The 19,127-nt window shown below is 44.5% G+C and overlaps 1 protein-coding gene across 4 annotated transcripts in view; it reads right to left on the bottom strand.

Annotated features, from left to right (window-relative positions):
- Positions 1-231: 231 nt before the first annotated feature.
- Positions 232-19,127, bottom strand: part of Vps13b (vacuolar protein sorting 13 homolog B) — a 515,578-nt gene continuing 496,682 nt past the window's right edge. For 3 of the 4 annotated variants that reach the window (XM_069991130.1, XM_069991132.1, XM_069991131.1), the window contains exons 57-62: positions 17,351-17,527; positions 14,868-15,038; positions 7,921-8,097; positions 5,934-6,036; positions 5,067-5,316; positions 232-1,681 (exon numbers count right to left, since the gene is read on the bottom strand). In XM_069991130.1, coding sequence (XP_069847231.1) covers positions 1,433-1,681; positions 5,067-5,316; positions 5,934-6,036; positions 7,921-8,097; positions 14,868-15,038; positions 17,351-17,527 — 1,127 coding nt within the window. In that variant the 3' untranslated portion in view covers positions 232-1,432. The remainder of the gene's footprint in view (positions 1,682-5,066; positions 5,317-5,933; positions 6,037-7,920; positions 8,098-14,867; positions 15,039-17,350; positions 17,528-19,127) is intronic. The other variant, XM_069991133.1, reaches the window with a different exon arrangement.

Below are 19,127 nucleotides of genomic sequence, written 5' to 3'. Positions count from 1 at the left end.
CTGGTGATAGGAACTGACTCAGTGAAAAACTTCAATGTAAAAAGCTCCTTTGGTGATGTGACCTTTAATACACTATCAGTGAAAGACACAATATAAAAAGTCCATTTAGCTGGGTGCTGGTGGCTCACACTTGTAATCCTAGCTACTCAGGAAGCAGATTTGAAGATTGTGGTTCAAAGCTAGCCCAGGCAGAAAGTATGAGACTCATCTCCAGTTACCCATCATAAAACCAGAAGTGACACTGTGGCTCAAAGTGGTAGAGTGCTAGCCTTGAGCAAAAAGAGCTCAGGGACCATGCCCTCAGTTAAAGCCCCATGACTACCCCCAGATAAAAAGTCCATTTAACAGTAGATGTTTACATAGTAATCCAGGACATTTTATTTTAAATAATTTTATAATACTTGAGAGTATGCAAAATACATAAAACATACACATACAAGAGTTAGTACATATTCACATCCTTAAAAATATCCTTGAGGTTGACCAAAAGTCACTTTCCTAAATCAAAGGCATTTTTCATATTCAGCTTGAATGTCCGTTAGCCTGTTTTTCCACTAACCACGTTATAATGGTGACATGCCAATAACCTCTGAGTTAAATCAGAGAGCTTTCATAATAGCATTTTTACCCTGACAATTGGTAGCAAAAAGTTGTAGGGCCAAATACGAATGCAGTCAGTGGGCATGTTTAAATTAATTGGACCATGAGATATTTACCAAGCATTTTAAGATCCAGTGACCTCAGATCTTTGAGTTAAACCCATTTGTAGATGCCAAATAATATTTGCCAGACGTGTTCATTGCTTTGTCAAGTCAGATATTATCATTGGGGTTCTTAATTCCTGAGATTACCTGAGCACTTCATGTCTTTTCATAGAAAAAAATGTACTATTTAGCTTGTCTACTAAGACTTTATAAAATTACCTTGACAGTTAAGAGTTAAGTTCAGTAAAATGCAGACCTTGAAGGCAATATACAAGGCAGCTATCACTCAAAGCACTGCATTGCAAATTTCAACAAATCCGAGAAGTTGAACTAAGTCCTAAGCATTTCATTTCCAGAATCTGAACCTTGGCAGATACAGGATAAGTAGTGATATCATCCCTGTTCCAGAACAGATGCATTCTAAATCTGAATCACATTTTGCTGTAGAGCTGAACAATAATAGATCCACATATTGGAAATTTGCAAGTGGCACTCTGGAGCAAAAAAAAGGAATGTTTTCTATGTGCAGTAGAAATAGAACATGTTTAAGATTTTGTTGAAAAATGGATTTTTAAAAATCCATCTTGTTTTAGGGAGAAAATTTCAGAAATGTCTAGAAAATTGGTATACTTGTAACTAGAAAAGTGTTGGCCCCATGTCCATGTTGACTTGCAACTAGCTCTGGAGTTTTTGTCTAAAAAAGCAGTAAGTAACTCCTTATACCAGATTTAGGGGAATCCTTTCCTCAGGGCTTTATTTTTCACCATGGTAAATTTACTAATAAAGACCTGAGCAAAATGTGGGTCAGCCAGATAGTTGTATGTTTTAACAGTGGAAGGGGGTGGTTCCACAGCGGTTACAGGGCATGGTACTTGAATGGAAGAGCAGCTGGGGGCCATGTGACAAGATGTCTTTGCAATGTAGTCCACAAGTCTGTTGTACTGTTGTTCTGACAGTCTCTCTCGAACTCCATCCACCTAGGGTCCAAAAATGATGACTCATTAGTTGCCAAACCTCTTATAAGGAGTCTTCTGTAACAAACTGACTTCTTTTCCTTCATACATTTGTACATTATACTTGATAACTGGTAAGTCATTTTGTCTAAAACCTTGTTATACCTTTTATTTTCCCTCTGATACATGGCAGTGACAACAGTAGTTTCAGGCCAAAAAGAGCTTTGCATGAAAATATCAGGTATAAGGACCCCACCAGTGTAACATAAAATTCCCATCTTGGAAGATGATAACATTTTACTATATTAAAATTTTTACTCTATTAAAACATCTGTATTTACCAAGAAGCCCAGGAACAGAAAATAAAGATGTCTTTTCCTGAGCTCAAATCTTAGCTAACGTTAAACTCAGCATGGTAAAAATAAAAGCTGTTAGCCTGGCTCCCAAAACCACTTTAGATAGAACTTCACTTTGACAGAAAGTGAAGAGCACCTCATTCGAACCGGTGGCTCTGGGTAGAGCATTAAAAACTATTAAAGCGTAACTTTTTCTGTCAAGATTTAAAGCCAGAGAAAATAGAAAAAGTGGGCAAAGGAAGGGGAAATTTTTATAGAAAAAAGGGAGGATGCAGAGTACATTTATGGTTCATAAAAGTCTGGCTCATCTTCAGTGGAACTCAAATGAGCTGAGATATACTACCTAGGTTCTTAAGTGAGATTTTCTGAGAAAGCACCATCAAAGGCAGTTGTAGCTATAAATTCTTCCCACTCTGAAGTCCTGTAAGCTATCTAGGGTGTAGATCAAGCAGAGGGAATTTTTCAGTGCAAGCTCCAGGTCTGAGAATTAAGTAGCCACTGACCCTGCAGTAGTTTTTACCTACTGAGTGTCTCTCAAAGGATTATAAACATTTTAATAACAGATTTTTAAGTTCTGAAGTAGTGGAATTGTAAAGAGTTACTTTATAATGTGGTATAGAGTCCAGAAACAGTGTAGTCTAGTGTCTTAAAAAGCTGAAAAAAGCCAGTGAGATAGTATAGAGATACCAAAGGGGCCTGTCTGGAGTAGGACATCCATTAAGAGTTCAGGTCTCATACTTTTGAGCTTGGGAAACAAAGGCCCCCAAGATTCACTGACAGTTGAAAGCTGTTCACTACCAGGCCAACACCAGAGCTCTGATGATATCATCTGATGGGGCCAGGATTCAGCTGGAAAGCTTTGAATACACAAAAAGGTTTAATTGCTCCTCCTGAACAGCAGCGCAGGAAACCCATGTTGTGAAAGGAGCCTGGCCAAGGAATAAATTGACCTTCTGACTCATTTTGAGCCTCTCAAAAGGGATTTCAGTAATGTGCCAGGCATATTAAGCAATTACCCCTTAAATGGCTGCATTTAACCAAGAAAAGCAAATGCTAATTTTAAAAAATTTGAAACCTGCCATATTTGAATATACTGGGTGATGTCATCTACAAATTAATTCCTTCCAAAATTCAAAGGAGCTGTGTTTCCTAGCCCTGGAGGCAAAAGCAATAAACCTGAAAGGTCATTTCATATAAAGAGCTTAAAATGCTGCTCTTGGTTCTCATTAGAAGGTAGGCTTCCTAACCACGCTTTGTCTCTGGGCTGTTTGAGAAAGCAGAATGTGGAGGAACTGTATATCTGCCACTGCCAAGTGCAGGTGTGTGGAATTAGGTGCTGCTTGTTAATGGTTGTCCTGCAGTATTACTCTTAATGTTTCCTGCCTCTGTTACAGCCATTCTTTAATCTCAACCTCCTTTCACCTCTGGATATCAGGGAAGACCAGTACTAAATTGTCCAGAGCTCTGGTGCTTCTTATAACCTGGTGATTTCATGGTCTGAGCCTTGATAACTAAGGATGCTGACTCCCACTACCATCTCAACAGCCTCTGGAGAAACAGCTTTCTTCCCCTCCAACTATGGTAATCCTCTGCACACTCTTCTTAAATGCAAAATAGGAGAGCCAAGATTGAAGACAGTGTAACAGAAAAAGATCAGTCTTCGCTTAGAACAGTTTAAGATCTAAAGCATTTCCCAAGCCAGAAAAAGAAAAATGACAGTGGCCGATATTCTTAGGGTCTTCTTGTCTTGTTAGGGACTAAGGACTAAGATAATGCTACTATCCTCTGCCAAGTCTTGTAGCTAGATCACTGCTGCTTTATTGTCAACTGGATCAGAAGATTTTTGGCAGATCTAACAAAGCCTGGACATCTGACCTCTGTTTATTCCCAGAAAGTCATCAACTCAAAGCAGCAGTGTAGTCCTGGTGCCAAGCCTCAGCATAAAGCTTGACTGATTGTGATCCAAAAAACTAAAGAAATCTTAAGAGTTGTTGTGGTTGGCTGTTTTCCATCTGCTCTCATAATTGTACCCAAACATTGGTGTGAGGGAGAAATAGGCTCTCATATCAAGAAGAAAATGAGGAAGGAAGGAATCAGGAAGGACCTGCTGGGGACAGGCTTGTGTCCTTTTCTAAGATCACTTAATCTTCAGTAGGCTCTAGCTTGCTACTAATTACCTTTGTCTTGCAATATGGAAAAAAGAGGTACATTCCATAGGTGAACAATCAGGGTCCATGGAATGGCGGTCACTTGGGAGGTAGAGGCAGAGTACCTTTTCCCATTGGTTGTACCTGCTTACTCTAGGCTAGACTGCAGGCAGCTGAGGCCATTCTGATCAGGGTTCATGTCTGACCCTTGACATTCCCCATGCTCCCCCTGAGCATACATTCCACTTGGATTGTTTGCAGGAGCCTAAGCTGTCTCCAGAAGGTACCAGACAGGAAATTACCCCCATGGAACAGGGAAAACAGTGCCACAGGATACAAAGTTGTGGGTAGGAGAGAAACCTATTCACAAACTTAGTACTCCCCAGTTCTTGTGTTGGGCATAGAGGTGAGCAGAGGGAGGATGTTAAACTCCCTGGTTTGTCAGCTTGCAAAGGTCTTGCCTTCTGCTCTTACCTTGTTTGGTTTTGTCAGCACACCCATTCTTCTGAAGCAGTTTTCTGTACCCACAGCCTCTCCCAGGTGGCATGGGGGCCAGGGAGCCTCCTTTGTGAGGTAACTGTCAAGAACTGCTGTCACGCACCTCACCCTCACTGTTTTGAAACTCCACTGTACTGTCTCTGGCACCCCCCAACACCGTAACAGCCTTGTTTGAATCATAGGACAGGTGACCCTCAGGCTGTTGGTCCTGACTACCTACTGGGCTTTCTGCACGTTTTACTTGCACAGCTTAGTGGGGTCTTCCCAGTCCCTCTGTACATTCACCCCACCTCCTCCACAATTTTCCTGTGTAGCAGCTCCCCTGGTCTCCAGCAGCCACTCCTGAGACCCATAAATGCCTGCCTGGGCAGGCAGCTTGCCCCAATCACCCTGTTTTCTGGACTGTACCTCCATATCACAGGCCACTCTTGTTTGCTTGAGTTGCACGGTGAGGATGTTGCTTTGCTTGCTGTCCTGGGCACAGTCTATCTCGGTGACAGGAAAGGCCTGCTGCTGTGTGTCCTCGCTGATGCTCACCACAAAGAGCACTTCTGTTGTCAGCAGCAAGCACCCTTCATGCTCCTGGCCGGAGCCCCTCACCAGAACCACATCCAGGGCCATGTGGAGTTCTGGTCTGCCCAGAGACTGAAGCATTTTCCTGTTTAAAAGAAGGTAAGTGAGGCCAAGAGCTAGCTATGAAGACAGCCACTTAACTTGTATACACTGATTATTGTAAGTAATCCCGTTATTTTACCTATAAATTCGAATTACTAGTTCTCTCATTGTGGTGAACAGAACCTGGTAAAGATATCTTTGAATCTATTTAGCTCTTTAAGTATTTTTCTCATTTAAAATGATAACCCTGATTAGAGCTCCAGTTCCCACAGGGAATCTGAGACCTTTCTGCAGGCCCAGGGTTCTCGACCCATGTACCAACCTTCCTTGAGGGGTCAGTGTTGAGAAGAGTTTTATTTATTTATTTATTTGTTTATTGGACATGGAGTCTCCCTGTGTAGCTCAGGCTGGATTTGAATTTGCAATCCTTCTGCTTCAGTCTTCTGAGTGTAGGGATTACAGGTGTGAGCCATCACACCCAAGCTGTAGAGAAGAGTTCTAAAGCCTTAAACCTGTGAGTAGCAGCCTTTCCTTAGTCTTCTAGTGCACTCTAGCACATCAACTTCTCCTCTTGTGCTCCCCAGAAAACATGGACTGTTAGCCTGAGAACAAGCCAGGAGCTATCACATACAAGTAAAGGAAGTGTCTTAGTGATTTTACCAGACGTATTTGACATGGCTGTTTGGAGCCTTGTCAGCATGCAGGTCACTTGGCTGATAGCGCTGTTTGGGAAGTTGAGAAAGTCCAGCTCCATGTAAAATACCTGTGGGGTAAGAGAAGTAAAGGAGCTTTACTAGTTTTCTGGGAAACAGTTTCATGCTACAGTGATGTCACCTGCTTAGAGCCATCCATAAAATGTTACAGAACAGACCCAAAAATGATCTCCTGGATGCGAATGCAGAGACAGTCATTACACATTACACTGCCGTGAACTCCAGTGATCTTATGTTAGCTACAAACTAAAATAGGAATATGCTCCAGTCCAAAAACACAAGCATTTGGAGGAAGCACAATGCTCCTGAGAGCAACTGGTCATGAACAATAGCTCACACATCATTTACAATTATGTGTTAAAAAGTCAAGATTAATAGTCAACTTCCCTGCTTACTTAATACTGTGTCACTACTTTTGTATCTATGCTATGGCTGGCCAAATTAGAAAAAAACACAGATATACATATATAGAGACACATGGTTTGCCTAGATACAATATTTAAATGGTAAGTGCCTTAATCCAGCTGTTAAATGCAATTCCATATACATTTATGAGTGCTTTTGGGGCTCTGGTTTATTGCATGCTCTCCCGGGTGCCAGCACCAAATGAGGGCACCCAGCAGCAGCCACACAGGCCTCCAAAGAGCCTCTCTAGAACCAAAGATGGTACAGCATGTATGCTTTCTGAGGGCTTGTAAATGTTTATAAATGAGGCAGAGTCATTAGACTAAGAGTTAGTGGTTTGTAAAACCTTCAGTGTGGTAATAAAAGTTTTACAAGAGTGATGGAAACCAAAAAGGCCATGTGAAGCCCGGCTCTGAGCTGCTCTTACATAAGGCAGAATCCTCAGCTCTGGGAAACACACTATTAGGGACAATGGCATTTTCAAACCATTTGTGAAATATGAGTTCTTTTTACCTCACTGGAGTCTGTAGCAAAAGGAATAGTGTTTTTATTCACAGGGAAGGCCTAAGCAGTTGATGGGGGTGAGTTACATTTTTTAAATTTTTAAGTTGTAGCTTTTCCCGTGAGGGAACATGTCATCCATGGCAGAGAGGAAAGTAGAGAGGGAGCGGGAGGGAGGTGCATCGCTCTGCCTGTGTGGTCTCTCCCAGGATGCTCTGGATGGCTGCCTGGAGTGTGCACCGTCTTCTACTCCATCCTGTTCAGACTGTCTTGATGCCCTGGTCTGGCTCCATCCTGTCAGAGCTCCTGAGCTAGAGGATGCGTGCAGTGAAATGTAAGCTGCAGATGATCTGGCCAGATGCAGACAATGCTCAGTGTGTCCTCCTGGGGTTTGAGATGCCAGCTAGTGGCCTTCCTCCTGGCCAACGTGAATAAAAGCATAGGAAGAGATGCTTCCATTCATACCACTTGTTCACATGTGCAGGGAAGGCCTGCCATGAGTGCCAGGTCTCCGCAGGACTGCTTAGGGAAGGGGCTTTTCTTGCAGACCATTTGCCTTTGCTTCCATTGCCTAAGAGACTGCCTGCCTACGGGGGAGCAGGACAGCATCTACAGGTGAAAAAGGAACTGCAACCCTGAAGAGCTATGTGCACCTGCATCCCCCACACAAAACCATCACGTACAGCCTTCTTCCTATCTTGCTTTCCAAATTGGGAAAAAGTAATCATTCTTTTCTCTGTTGCTCTCAACATCTAACTGATTACTTTTTATTGAATGCTGTGACGTGTATTCTCAGAAATATTCTGTATTAATATTAGTATGAAATTACTGAGATCAGTAACTGATTTCCTGGTTCTACAATTAAAGTATCATTCTTTGTATAAATAAATAAGCACAGGGAGACAGAAAATATTGCTCTTCATCATTTTCTCTTCACCCTTCCCTGGCTCACTGCAGGGAGCTCTGGGGAGCTGATGCAAATACATCACAAGGTCTCAGTTGGCCTGAGTGGTTTTCCACTCACTTACCATAGCCAGTCTGTGAAACAAGCTCGGCAGCTCCCCCGATGGGTTTTGTGAACACTCCCATTATTCCTTTCCCCACACCGGAGATGACACCCTTGGCCTTGTGTCCTGCTGAAGCCTGGGCCTCTGATGTTTTCTGGAAGTTCTGCATTGGCTGATCAACTATACCAGCAATTGCACCTGAAAGAGCAAAAAACTTCAATAAGGACAGAAGCTTAAAATCATCAGAAAATAAAAACTTCAATACGAATGCAGTTTTGAAAATGAATCCCTAGCCACGTGTAGTGTTATACATCTGCAATCCCAGTACTTGGGAGGTTGCCCAAGTAGAAGGATTGTAAGTTTGAGTCCAGCCCGGTAAGACTCTGCCTCTAAAATTTTAATTTAAAACAGCAGCTAACAGCTGGTTGCTGGTGGTTCCTATCTGTAATACTGGCAACTCAGTAGGTTGAGTTCTGGAAGATCAAGGTTTGAAGCAAGCCCAGGGAAATATCCAGATAACTCTCTTCAAAATAACTAGCAAAAAGCTGGGTTGGAGGCATGGCTCAAGTGGCAGAGTATCAGCTATAAGCAAGAAAGTTAAGTGAGCACCAGGCCCTGAATTCAAGCCTTAGTACTACCAAGAAACAAATAAAACAACAACAAAGAAATCCCTCTTCAAAAACAAAATAAACAACGACAAAAAAGAATCTCTGGCCTCATTATCCATTTATAAGTACCTTTAGGGCTGTTTAGGTTAAATACTCTTCATCAAAAAAAGTTAGACACAGTCTAGGATTCAATAAACTTATCAGACTGTTCTGAAGTGACACCCATGTGCCTTTCCTCAGATATAAGGAAACAGTTCAGGGAGAAGACAAGACTTAAGAGGAGAGTGTACCTGCACAATCTAATAAAAACTTGCCCAACCAGGTGTGAGAAAACCTCAAGGGAGAGCCATCTGTCCCTGCTTTTAATAATTATTTAACAATTGAGTATTGTCAATATATTAATAATTACCTAATAAGAATAATCATAGATAGTTATTATTTCAAATAGCTAATCTATCTTTCATGCTTCTAGATGCTAGGGACTGTGTGAAGCACTTTATCTATATTAGATCATTTAGCCTCATATTTTGTGAGTTGGACACCATCTTTTTATTATTTTCCAGAAGAGGACACTGAAGTGCAGAGAGGTTAAGGACTTTCCCCAAGGTTACACAGCTATTAAGTGGCTGGACCTAACTTTGAGGTTGAGATCTTAGCTACCAACTAATTCACTTATCCTGTTTCTAAAGCAGATTCTTTTATTTGCCAATTTAGAAAAACTCTTCTTTTTCACTTCAACTGAGGTCTGGCTAATTAGTCTTCAATGCTTGGCACAGCTTGCCACAAGGCCATCACACTAGAGCTTGAGGCTGGCCATGAACAGAAGATATCATGGCCACTACTAGATTCATTCTTCTTGCCCCTTTTAATTCCAGAGCCAAGGGTGAGATCTAGCGAAGTCTTGCCAGTCCTGACTTTTCTTTTCTTTTTGTCAGTTGTGGGGCTGGGTGCTGTCCCTGAACATTTCAGCTCAAAACGAGTGTTCTACCACTTGAGGCACAGCGTCACTTCTGGTTTTCTGGTGGTTAATTGGAGATAAGAGTCTCATGGACTTTCCTTGCCCAGGCTGGCTTTGAACCATAAGCCTCAGATCTCAGCCTCCTGAGTAGCTAGGATTACAGGCGTGAGCCACTGGCACCTGGCTCTGACTTTTTATATGATGTTGTGGCAGTTTCCTTAAAGTAGAAGTAAAACTTTCTTTATATTTCTGGACAGAATTACATGCTTTAAACTCAAATCTGGTAAGATTAATGAAAATGCAGTCCCCCTGGTAGAAATTATAGAACACGTCAAATCCCATTATTCTACATGCCACTAATTCAAAGTCCCTTTGGGTAAATAGATTTGCAGGACTCAGTTAATGACCTGCTAATTTTTAGCAACATTCTGAAATTGAGCAAAATCCAGTAAAACAAAAGGCTACTTCCTTCATGGATTCCAGTCAACTGGGTTTGACAGAGTCATTTAAATTTATAAATCAATAGATTAAGAAATATCGAAGGTGACAGGTCTGCTTCCCAGGCTAGAGTAATGCCATCCAAACCTTGCAAAGAAATGACAGGGGTGAGGGGAGGGAGCTGTTCCTTGCTGGCTCAGGCGGCTCTGGCTTGGGGGCTGTGGGTCACTATTTTATCCAGGAACCAGTGTTTCCCTTGGCTACAGCTCTCCTCACTTTGTCAGAGACCTAGGAGGCCTGTCAGAGGCCTGACACGCTCTCCGCCTATAAGACTAGGGAGCCACATGGGGGAGGAGGAGGCCCAGCCGTGCAATGGAGACGCAGGACTCGAGCCTTCTCTTCCAGCTATTTCATAACAGATAGCTCAAAGGGAAAAATACCAAGAACATAGCTTTAGTGCTTGCATTATCTGACTCTCTGAAGGCTTCCATGCTTTAGAGTACAAAAATAAGTAAATGATTACAAATACAACAACCGACTAAATTACTGCCAGAGTTTCTGGTAGAAATGTTTTCTCTCAAGTGTGGCTTTCATTAAAGCTATTAAAACTGAGATGGAGGCAGGTGGCTGCCTCATTTAGAATCTTCTCCTACTTCCCTTTCATGTGCCAGCCCTGATCTGAGCAAGGAGCGTGGAGCCCTGAGCAGCTGTGACATCCACACAGGGTGCTAACTTTGGTCTGCTTAAGTGCAAACAGGTATCACAGTGAAATTCCCCTTTGATCTTCCACTTTCCCCAGCCACTGGCCACACAAAGGCTCCAGTTACTAAGGCTTTGATAGATAAACTCTTGGGGCAGCCAGAAAAGTGGGAAGCCCGAGTCCTATGACAAGGTGTTAGATTCCATGAGCTGGAGAAGAAACTGTCAGGTCACATGGCTTCAGCTCAGCCCCAGACTGTGCAAAGGGGAAAAGCAGCAGCTTCTCACTGGGAACCAGGTGTCACTAGCTCCCTTTGTGCTAACAAGCTGGAGAACAGAGAGGCCAAGATTATCTAAAAGTTATTCCCTGGTCTTTGCAAGACTGCCTGGAGGGAGACAGCTCCTCGGAGGGCTTTCCGAAGGCCTCTTCCTGAGGATAATCCAGCTAAGTCCACAACGGGTAAATTATTTACTGTCATACTCAAACTCTGCTCTAAGGCTTTAAGTGGTGGAAGCTGATCCCAAGACTTGTCTGTTGGCGATGGGCCCATGGGGTGGGCGGCCACATGGAAAGGGCTGTGATGTGATGAAGCAAGGCATGGAGGGAAGAGCGCGCTGGGATCGGGAGGGGTTCTGGTGGACTCCAGACTCCAAGTGCTGAGCTGAGCTGTGGAGCCACCTTTTCTTCACCCTCAGCGCTAGGATGAGGCCTTTCTCACAGAAGCAAGGAACTGTAGTGGTTCCCTTTACCGCTCCTATGACTTGTTCCCAGCACAAGGCAGGAATGCTTGGTTACCGATCTATTTTGATGCTACTGATCAAATGGTGTGTGGTTTCATTTCAGGGTGTGTGTGTGTGTGTGTGTGTGTGTGTGTGTGTGTGTGTGTGTGTGTGTGTGTGTGTGTGTGTGTGTGTGTGTGTGTGTGTGTGTGTGTGTGTGTGTGTGTGTGTGTGTGTGTGTGTGTGTGTGTTGGTTACCGATCTATTTTGATGCTACTGATCAAATGGTGTGTGGTTTCATTTCAGGGTGTGTGTGTGTGTGTGTGTGTGTGTGTGTGTGTGTTGGTTACCGATCTATTTTGATGCTACTGATCAAATGGTGTGTGGTTTCATTTCAGGGTGTGTGTGTGTGTGTGTGTGTGTGTGTGTGTGTGTGTGTGTGTGTGTGTGTGTGTGTGTGTGTGTGTGTGTGTGTGTGTGTGTGTGTGTGTGTGTGTGTGTGTGTGTGTGTGTGTGTGTGTGTGTGTGTGTGTGTGTGTGTCCTGGGGGCTTGAACTCAGGGCCTGGGCTCTGTCCCTGAGCTGCTTCTTTGCTCAAGGCTAATGCTCTACCACTTGAGCTGTAACTGCACTTCCAGATTATTTTTTTGTAGTTTAGTGTAGCTGGGATTTACAGGTATGAGCTACTGGTGCTTAGCTGTGGGTCTTTTTTTTTTTGGTTACAATAGCAGAGGAAGAGGTGCAGGCGGGGATTCTAAGTTGCAGGTCACCACTGCAGACAATGAAACCACACAGCAGACATTCCAACTCAAAGCCAGCTTTTTTGGTCAGAAGAGATGAGCAAACTGAAAAGCAGGCACTTAATGCAAACCCAATTGCTGATGTCAGTTGTTTCAAGTGCTGTTTCTTGATATGCGTAGCAGCTCCATCTCTCACTGGAGGGGAACACCCAATCTACCTATCACAGGCCTGTCTTGTTGAATTCTGAAAGATACCCAGAGAGTGACCAGGAAATAGAGATTATGAGGCCTATGGAAATCCGAGTAGGACCTGGATTGGTGCTCTCCAGTTGTCCAGGCTCCAGGGAAGAGAAGCAAGTGTGACTATTTAAGGAAGTGGATTTGGTAAATGTGGGCAAAGTTAACGACAGTTTTGCAGGCCAAATGGTTTTCCCCCATCTTTTACTTTGGAAACAGTTATAGAGCTCATCCCAATGCCCTGGTAGCCCCTCCCAGCTGGCAAAGCTTTACCCTTGCTGACCTGGGACAGTGTGGTTGAGTTTTAGGTGCTTCACAGCAATCACACAATCCCCAAGAGAAGCATGAAACCCACAAAACCCAGACACATCCTACCCTGGAACTTTCAACTATTAGATAGATAGTCCTACCCCCTGCAGGTTTCCAGGCCAGGAGGCCCTGGGGTAGGCCCAGATTTCTGTCCTTGCCAGAGGAAGAATGCTCTGGGCAGTGACTTCATCTATGCCTTGGGGTGTCAGGATCAGGTAAGATGACATACGGAAACATGCTTTCTCAAGCCCATCGGTCAGTTTTCATATTTTTAGTAACTGGGTAATTAAAATTTCAGCCTTATAAAGGAAGAAATTGAACAAGGAGAATATCAATTTCCTTACCAGGGGTTTCAAATCATTACATAGTAATAGCTCTGAGTTAAATTTGGTATTTCATTGTGCATGGCAATTTTAAACACCATTTCCAGTGATGAATAAAATGACAATCTATACATTTCAACTTCTGCTTCTCCTTTCTTTTTCTTCCCACACATCTGGTAGCTCTGGGGCCAGGTGTTCAAATAACCCAGAGGTTCTGAGACACCGGCTTTGAACCTTTGGACAAAAGGACACTGCTCTGGTCAGGCTGGAGATACCGAGGAGTCAGAAGTACCCAGTGGTGGCAGGTATGACAGACGCCCATGGGGAAGTTATGTCACCCTCAGAACTCAAGGGTTTCTAGAAATTACCAGACTCAGAAGTACCACATGAGCTCTCAGACTCAGAACAAAGTATATGAATGATAGTCTACAATCATTAGCATTAAAAGGTCCCAAAGTACCAAAATGATGACGTGGAGGCCCCCAAGATAACCTCTTCTAGCTATAGTGATTTACTCCATTACATTAAACTAGTGCAAGAATGAGCCTGCCATGTTAAAGCGCTCTCTGTTGGAACACTAGCTGAAACCAGGCAGCACTTAAGAGTTTGTTTGCTGCCAGAATATAATGCTGACAAGTGCTGCAGGCCAGTGTGGACTCTATGCCTCACCTGGCTGCCCATCATTATTTCTGCAAACAGTATTACCAGCTCTACTTTATAAAACAGACAGCAAGGATCAGAGAAGCTAAGAGCTTGCTTGATGTCATACATACAGGACTTTGATCATCTCTTTTTGAGTCTGTCTGTATACCTGAGGAATATGGTCAACCCACTGCACCATACCACCTTTCGAAGAAGCCCACCACCTTTGAGTTGCTTGGCTAAGTTGGGAATGCTCCTCTAGATTACTCATCACTGGTCATTAGCTTCCCACTGTCCTTGGCATTAGCACATGACAGTGATGTAGACCACTGGTTGCTGTTACCTAAATAATTTCTAATAACTTAACCTGCCCTTGTAACATTTTATTGTTTCCTCTCTCAGCCTGGGCTGGCGGTGCGGGGGGCTGAGGAGCTGCAGGAGAACTTGAAGCGTTTCAGGCTCCTCTCTTCTCCCCTGTGCTCTGCACTACTTTGGTCCCTTTGATCTCTGTGAGGCTCTCCTCCCTCAGACATGGAGAAGGCAGGGTGCCAAGCAGTACAGTCTTAAATTCCTTCGCAAGCAAATAAACAAAAATGCCCTTGAAAACCCTGTGCTGCACACTCTCATCTCTGAAGCTTCCTTTTCAGATTTTTCCAGAGCAACTTCTTTTCAAACATTTGTAATACTTTGAAATAACTATAGCAATCTTCACCTCAAACTATACCATCTGGCTTCTCAACAAATAATAATTGCTCTGAGTCAGACTGATCTATATAAATAAATAAACAGAAGAAGCCAGCTCCTCACCAAAGTTTATACGCATGTGCACGTCACTGGAGAGCTGTTCAAAGGCAAGCGTCTGCAGTGTGTGGAGTAGCCGAGCCAGCGCTTCACAGAGCTGCTTCAAACAGCGAACAGTTGTCTACTGCTCTCCTGTGTGGACACCTCTGTGCTCAGAGGGTGTCCTATGCAACTATCCTTGTTTGGAGGTGTGGCAGGCTCAAGCCAAGCCAGGCTCAGGCATGGTATAGTACAGGCCAGCTTCTTCCCCCAGCAGGTCCTGGGATAGTCCCTGTCAAAGCCACACAATGGCTCTGGAAGTGGGGTCCTGACCCAGTGCCCCACAGATGTACCACAGAGGCATACCTATCCTATCCTCTCTAACCCACAGCTTTGCCTACAGAAAGGAGGTGAATTCATGGCCACCCTCCAAGAAGAAAGAGCTGCCAATCCTGGGAAGAGCCTGACCCCAACCTGCAGAGGTGGAGTGCAGAGGGAAGTGCCCAGCCCCTTACCAAGTAGGCTGATTCCCAGCCGGGATAGGCCCTGTCGCAACCCCTCGCCCAGACTCTCTGGGAGCTGTCGCCGCCACTCTTCCTGCCGGTGGAAGTGCTCTTCATCCAGTGAGAGCCGGTCCATGTTTCGGGCCAGGCTGGTGGCCAGGTTGGTGATGGAGGTCAGGGTACCTGAGGGCACAAGAGATGGGGTTGGCTTCCTTGTCACATGTCCAGTGGGCCCCGGATGTGGTCCTTGAGGGCTAGGTAGTTGGGCTGAGGAGAAAGGCGGTGGCAGCACCTTGTCCCTCCTGGACATGCCCAGTGGGGAACAATGGTGCTCTGGGGCCGGGCCATTTGCAGCAGGGCTTCAAATGAGCTTCCTCGAGTATCCTGTCACTCTTTAAGGGACTTGAGTAGGAATCTCTAACCTGAGGCTGAAAAAAATGCAGTATCTTTCCAATCAATGTATTGCCAAACTTGGTTAGTTTTGAAGTCCTCAATGAAACCCAGTTTTGAAGGCTATTAATTCGCCTGCTCTGATTTTATTTTTTATTTTTATTTTTTTCAATTTAATTTTATTTTATTTGTGAACATACTGTACAGAGGAGTTACAATTACATGGGCAGGATAATGCATACATTTCTTACCAAGCATTGCAGCCTCCTCCTTTGTTTACCCTTCACATCCCTTCCCAGCCTCCCCCCTCCCCCCCAATCCCAATCCTTCTCCTTCCCCGCCCCCCCCCCCCCCACCGACATTGTAAAGCCCGTTTTGGACCTGCTCTGATTTTAAAGGTAAAGGTTCTGTTGGATTATCGATGGATTGTAAAGCAGCATTTCCACTTTAGGAATAAATTTTGTATCCTTATTATGACTTCATTCTTATTTTTTTGAGACATAATCTTGCTGTGTAGCCCAGGCTGGCTTTGAACTTAGGATCTTGCCTCAAACTCCTGAGTGCTGGGATTATAGGTATGCACCACTATATACATCCAGCTCTGTCTTCATTTTAAATGTTTTCAGCTGATATTCTGAGGCAATAATTATTGCACCACTGAGACTACATCTACTTTTGATGTTCAGGATATTAATGAAAAAAAAAGGTGAGGACAACAAGGAAAGAAAAGCTATGGTTTTTCTAAGAAAAATAACTTCAGCCACTTGCTGAAAGCAGGCCCAACACCTCTAAATCAGCTCATTTGCTAATCAGGTATTTGGAGAATAGCAGATATTGTTCCATAGCATCTTTACTAGTGGTATGAAAAGAAACACACACACACACACACACACACACACACACACACACACACACACACACACACACACACACACACACACACACACACACACACACACACACACACACACACACACACACACACACACACACACACACACACACACACACACACACCCAAACCAACACACCAAACAAGTTAGAGAACAAGTGTAAAAGACATTCAATGAGTCAGGATGCTAAAACTACCACTGAAATTCAAGTTAGCAGGTGTTGGTTGTCGTATTTTAAAATAAAAACAAAAAGCACAGAGATTCCAGTGTCAGAAGCGAGAAAGCCGCCAGGGGCTCATCTGCGAGTCTGCAGCTCAGGCCCTGGCCTCCCGTGCTTTGGAGCAGGGGAGGGCCCTCCTCCTTGTCCCTGGAGTTTGTTTTTACTGCTCCTGCTGTTCCCTTGCCAGCCCCTTTTCTATGGATCATACATTCTCATATTTCTAGTTCAAGTTTTCTTTTAAGGCCTGCTAGAGACTCCCCCAATCTGTCCGCTTATAATGGAGTTTTGGGACTATCTACAGTACAATGCCTTTTATAGGGAAGAAGGCCTTTGCCTGTTTTCCCTGCCTCCTGCTGAGAAGAAAAGGGGACTCAGATGGCCCTTGTTAGTCCCTCAGTCCCTGCCAACCTGACCAAAACATCCAGCAAACACACAGGGATGAAACGAAAACATTCTTGTGGGAAGCAGTTTGGTCTTCCTGCCCTGTGGCCTACGTGAACCACCAGATGGCACTGTTTACGTGTCATGCTACAGCAAAACTGGCTGTTCACCTCCAAATCAGCATCCATGTCAAAATGTATCCACATCCTTCAGGAAGTTATGACAACTGTTTCTACGCTTAAAAAAAATATAGTGAGGCACCCAGTGTAGGATTTCTGATGTTTAGCAGAAATCTTGAGCACCTTTAATATTTCTGCATTTATCACATAGAATAGTGCTTGGCCAATCCTTGTTTTTCCAATAGGAGGTTTAAGATCTTAAAATTTCTGAAACATCTGCACACACTTCAGGCAAGCACCGATCTGTTTAAAACATAAGGCATTATATATGTGAGCTATGTTCCAAGTCTGACTTTTGCTGCAAGCTACCAAGACAAACAAAGTTGGAGACAATGTAAATGTATTTAAAACTTTTAACATGTTCTTTATAAATGAGGAGGATAGGAAGGAACCGAAGTTAAGGCATTATTATCACAGGAACTGAGTAGCTACCTTTAGAAATGTGCTTCACAAATGATGTTGTGCCTCTGGAAACTCCGCTCACAAAGGCTCCTGGGCCTCGAGTCAGCCCCTCGTAGGGAAGCCTGAAGAAGTCCGAGATCCCATTTCCTATGCTTCTCACCAAGCTTGCTGGGCTGCCGAGGATTTCCAGAGACCCCACCACCCAGCCTGCAAAGCACCAAGGGGAAAGGGTTACTGAAACCTGGAGTATAATACTTTCAACGTTTGTGAAAATGTGGCACCTTCCCTGCAATCCATTTTTCACAGTAGAACTGAGAACGTAATAAGTTTTTTTGGAGCAAAGTATGGGAAATAACTCATTCACTGTGAATTCATAAATAGCGAACTTTCATACTTCATAAATCAAAGTGGTCCTCTGGCAGCCTCACAAATGGCTTTAGTATGACTTCCTCGCCTGAGTTTCCTCAACTCCTATAAGAGATGCGTGTGCAGGGGACACACTCCCGCCTGCCCAGGAAGGTGCTCTCAGGGTTGCAGGTGCTGAGGCTGGGCAGGCTCTCCAGACCCCATGGGCAGCCACGCAACAGGAGTAGGAGCAGCTGCCTGCCTGGTGGGGGAGGCCAGTACTAAATGGGGTGTTGTGAAGGGGATGCAAACTTCCGACAAGGATGGAGGAGTTACTTTTAATCTTTCCCAATCCTACCAAGTTGAGTGCTTCCCTTTGGAACTGAGCTAGAGCCAGACAAATGTCTCCCCTTTAGCCCTAACTTCGGTTGTGTAAATATCAGTGACAGGGACACACTGATTAGGTTAGTGAGAGGGGAGTGTTCTGTGCCTCAGTCTCGGGAGAGTAGCTCTGGATCTGGTTTCCTATTTAAGCCGGAGCTTGCCAGGAGCTGGTCTTCTCAGCGGCCTGCACACTGTCTACTGCCTCTTGGGAATGGGGCAGTGATGCAGTCTGTAGTGGCTGCCCTTCAGGGCTGTGAGCTCAGAAGACTGCAGGGGCAGGCAAGGGCCAAAGTGAGGAGAGGAGGAATCTGAAAAGACAACTTCCTTCCCTGGGAAGGCTCTGGGGACAGTCTGGGGAGCCATGCCTCCCTCAGCAGCACGGCCTGGGAGGACAAGCCTGTGACGGAGCCTGAGGCAGGGCACCAATCCATGAAGACCACGAAGGTGTGAGTGAGTGCACAAGGCAAGCCAGGGTCATAGGGATTTCCATCAATGTGGGGCCTGTCTTTCCCCTGGAACATTAGAATGTGACACCAGGATTGAAGTCAAAGGAGAGAGTAATTGATAAGACGAATATGCAAATGGAAGGTCTGTGGAGGTGGGGCTTTAGTTCTCCCGCACCTGTGCCACAACAATATCATCATTTCTCTTCAGCTATGCCCAGGTTAATTTACGGGGAAGGCTGCCCTTGGCATGAGAGGCACAGGCGAATTCAACAGGGTGTTACCATGTGCCCAGTCTCACAGTGAGGGAGCAAAGGAAGACATCAATCGCACATCTCCACTGATGAAACACAGGAGCTAGCTTTCCATTCCAGGTTTACCTCATTCCCAGACCCCCACCTCCCACAAGCCCAGGCTGCACAGAGCAAAAGATCAAGGAGGATGCCGTTAAAGGCTGTGAATATGCTCCCTTGGAGAATAAAGAAATAGCAGAAGAGCTATTACTCTCAGCCTGGAATGGTCAAAAGTTTCCCTCCCCAGTCGGGTCTATAGCTACCATAACTTCCCATCTCTTCAAGGACTCAGTATTTGAAGATAGAAGCTGGCTTCTGCCAAGCAGAGAGACCTCTCTGTGA

This window comes from Dipodomys merriami, unplaced genomic scaffold (genome assembly GCF_024711535.1).
Source record: "Dipodomys merriami isolate MVZ:Mamm:240054 unplaced genomic scaffold, mDipMer1.0.p SCAF_4, whole genome shotgun sequence".
NCBI lineage: Eukaryota > Metazoa > Chordata > Mammalia > Rodentia > Heteromyidae > Dipodomys > Dipodomys merriami.
This window is presented reverse-complemented; position numbering and strand designations above follow the sequence as displayed.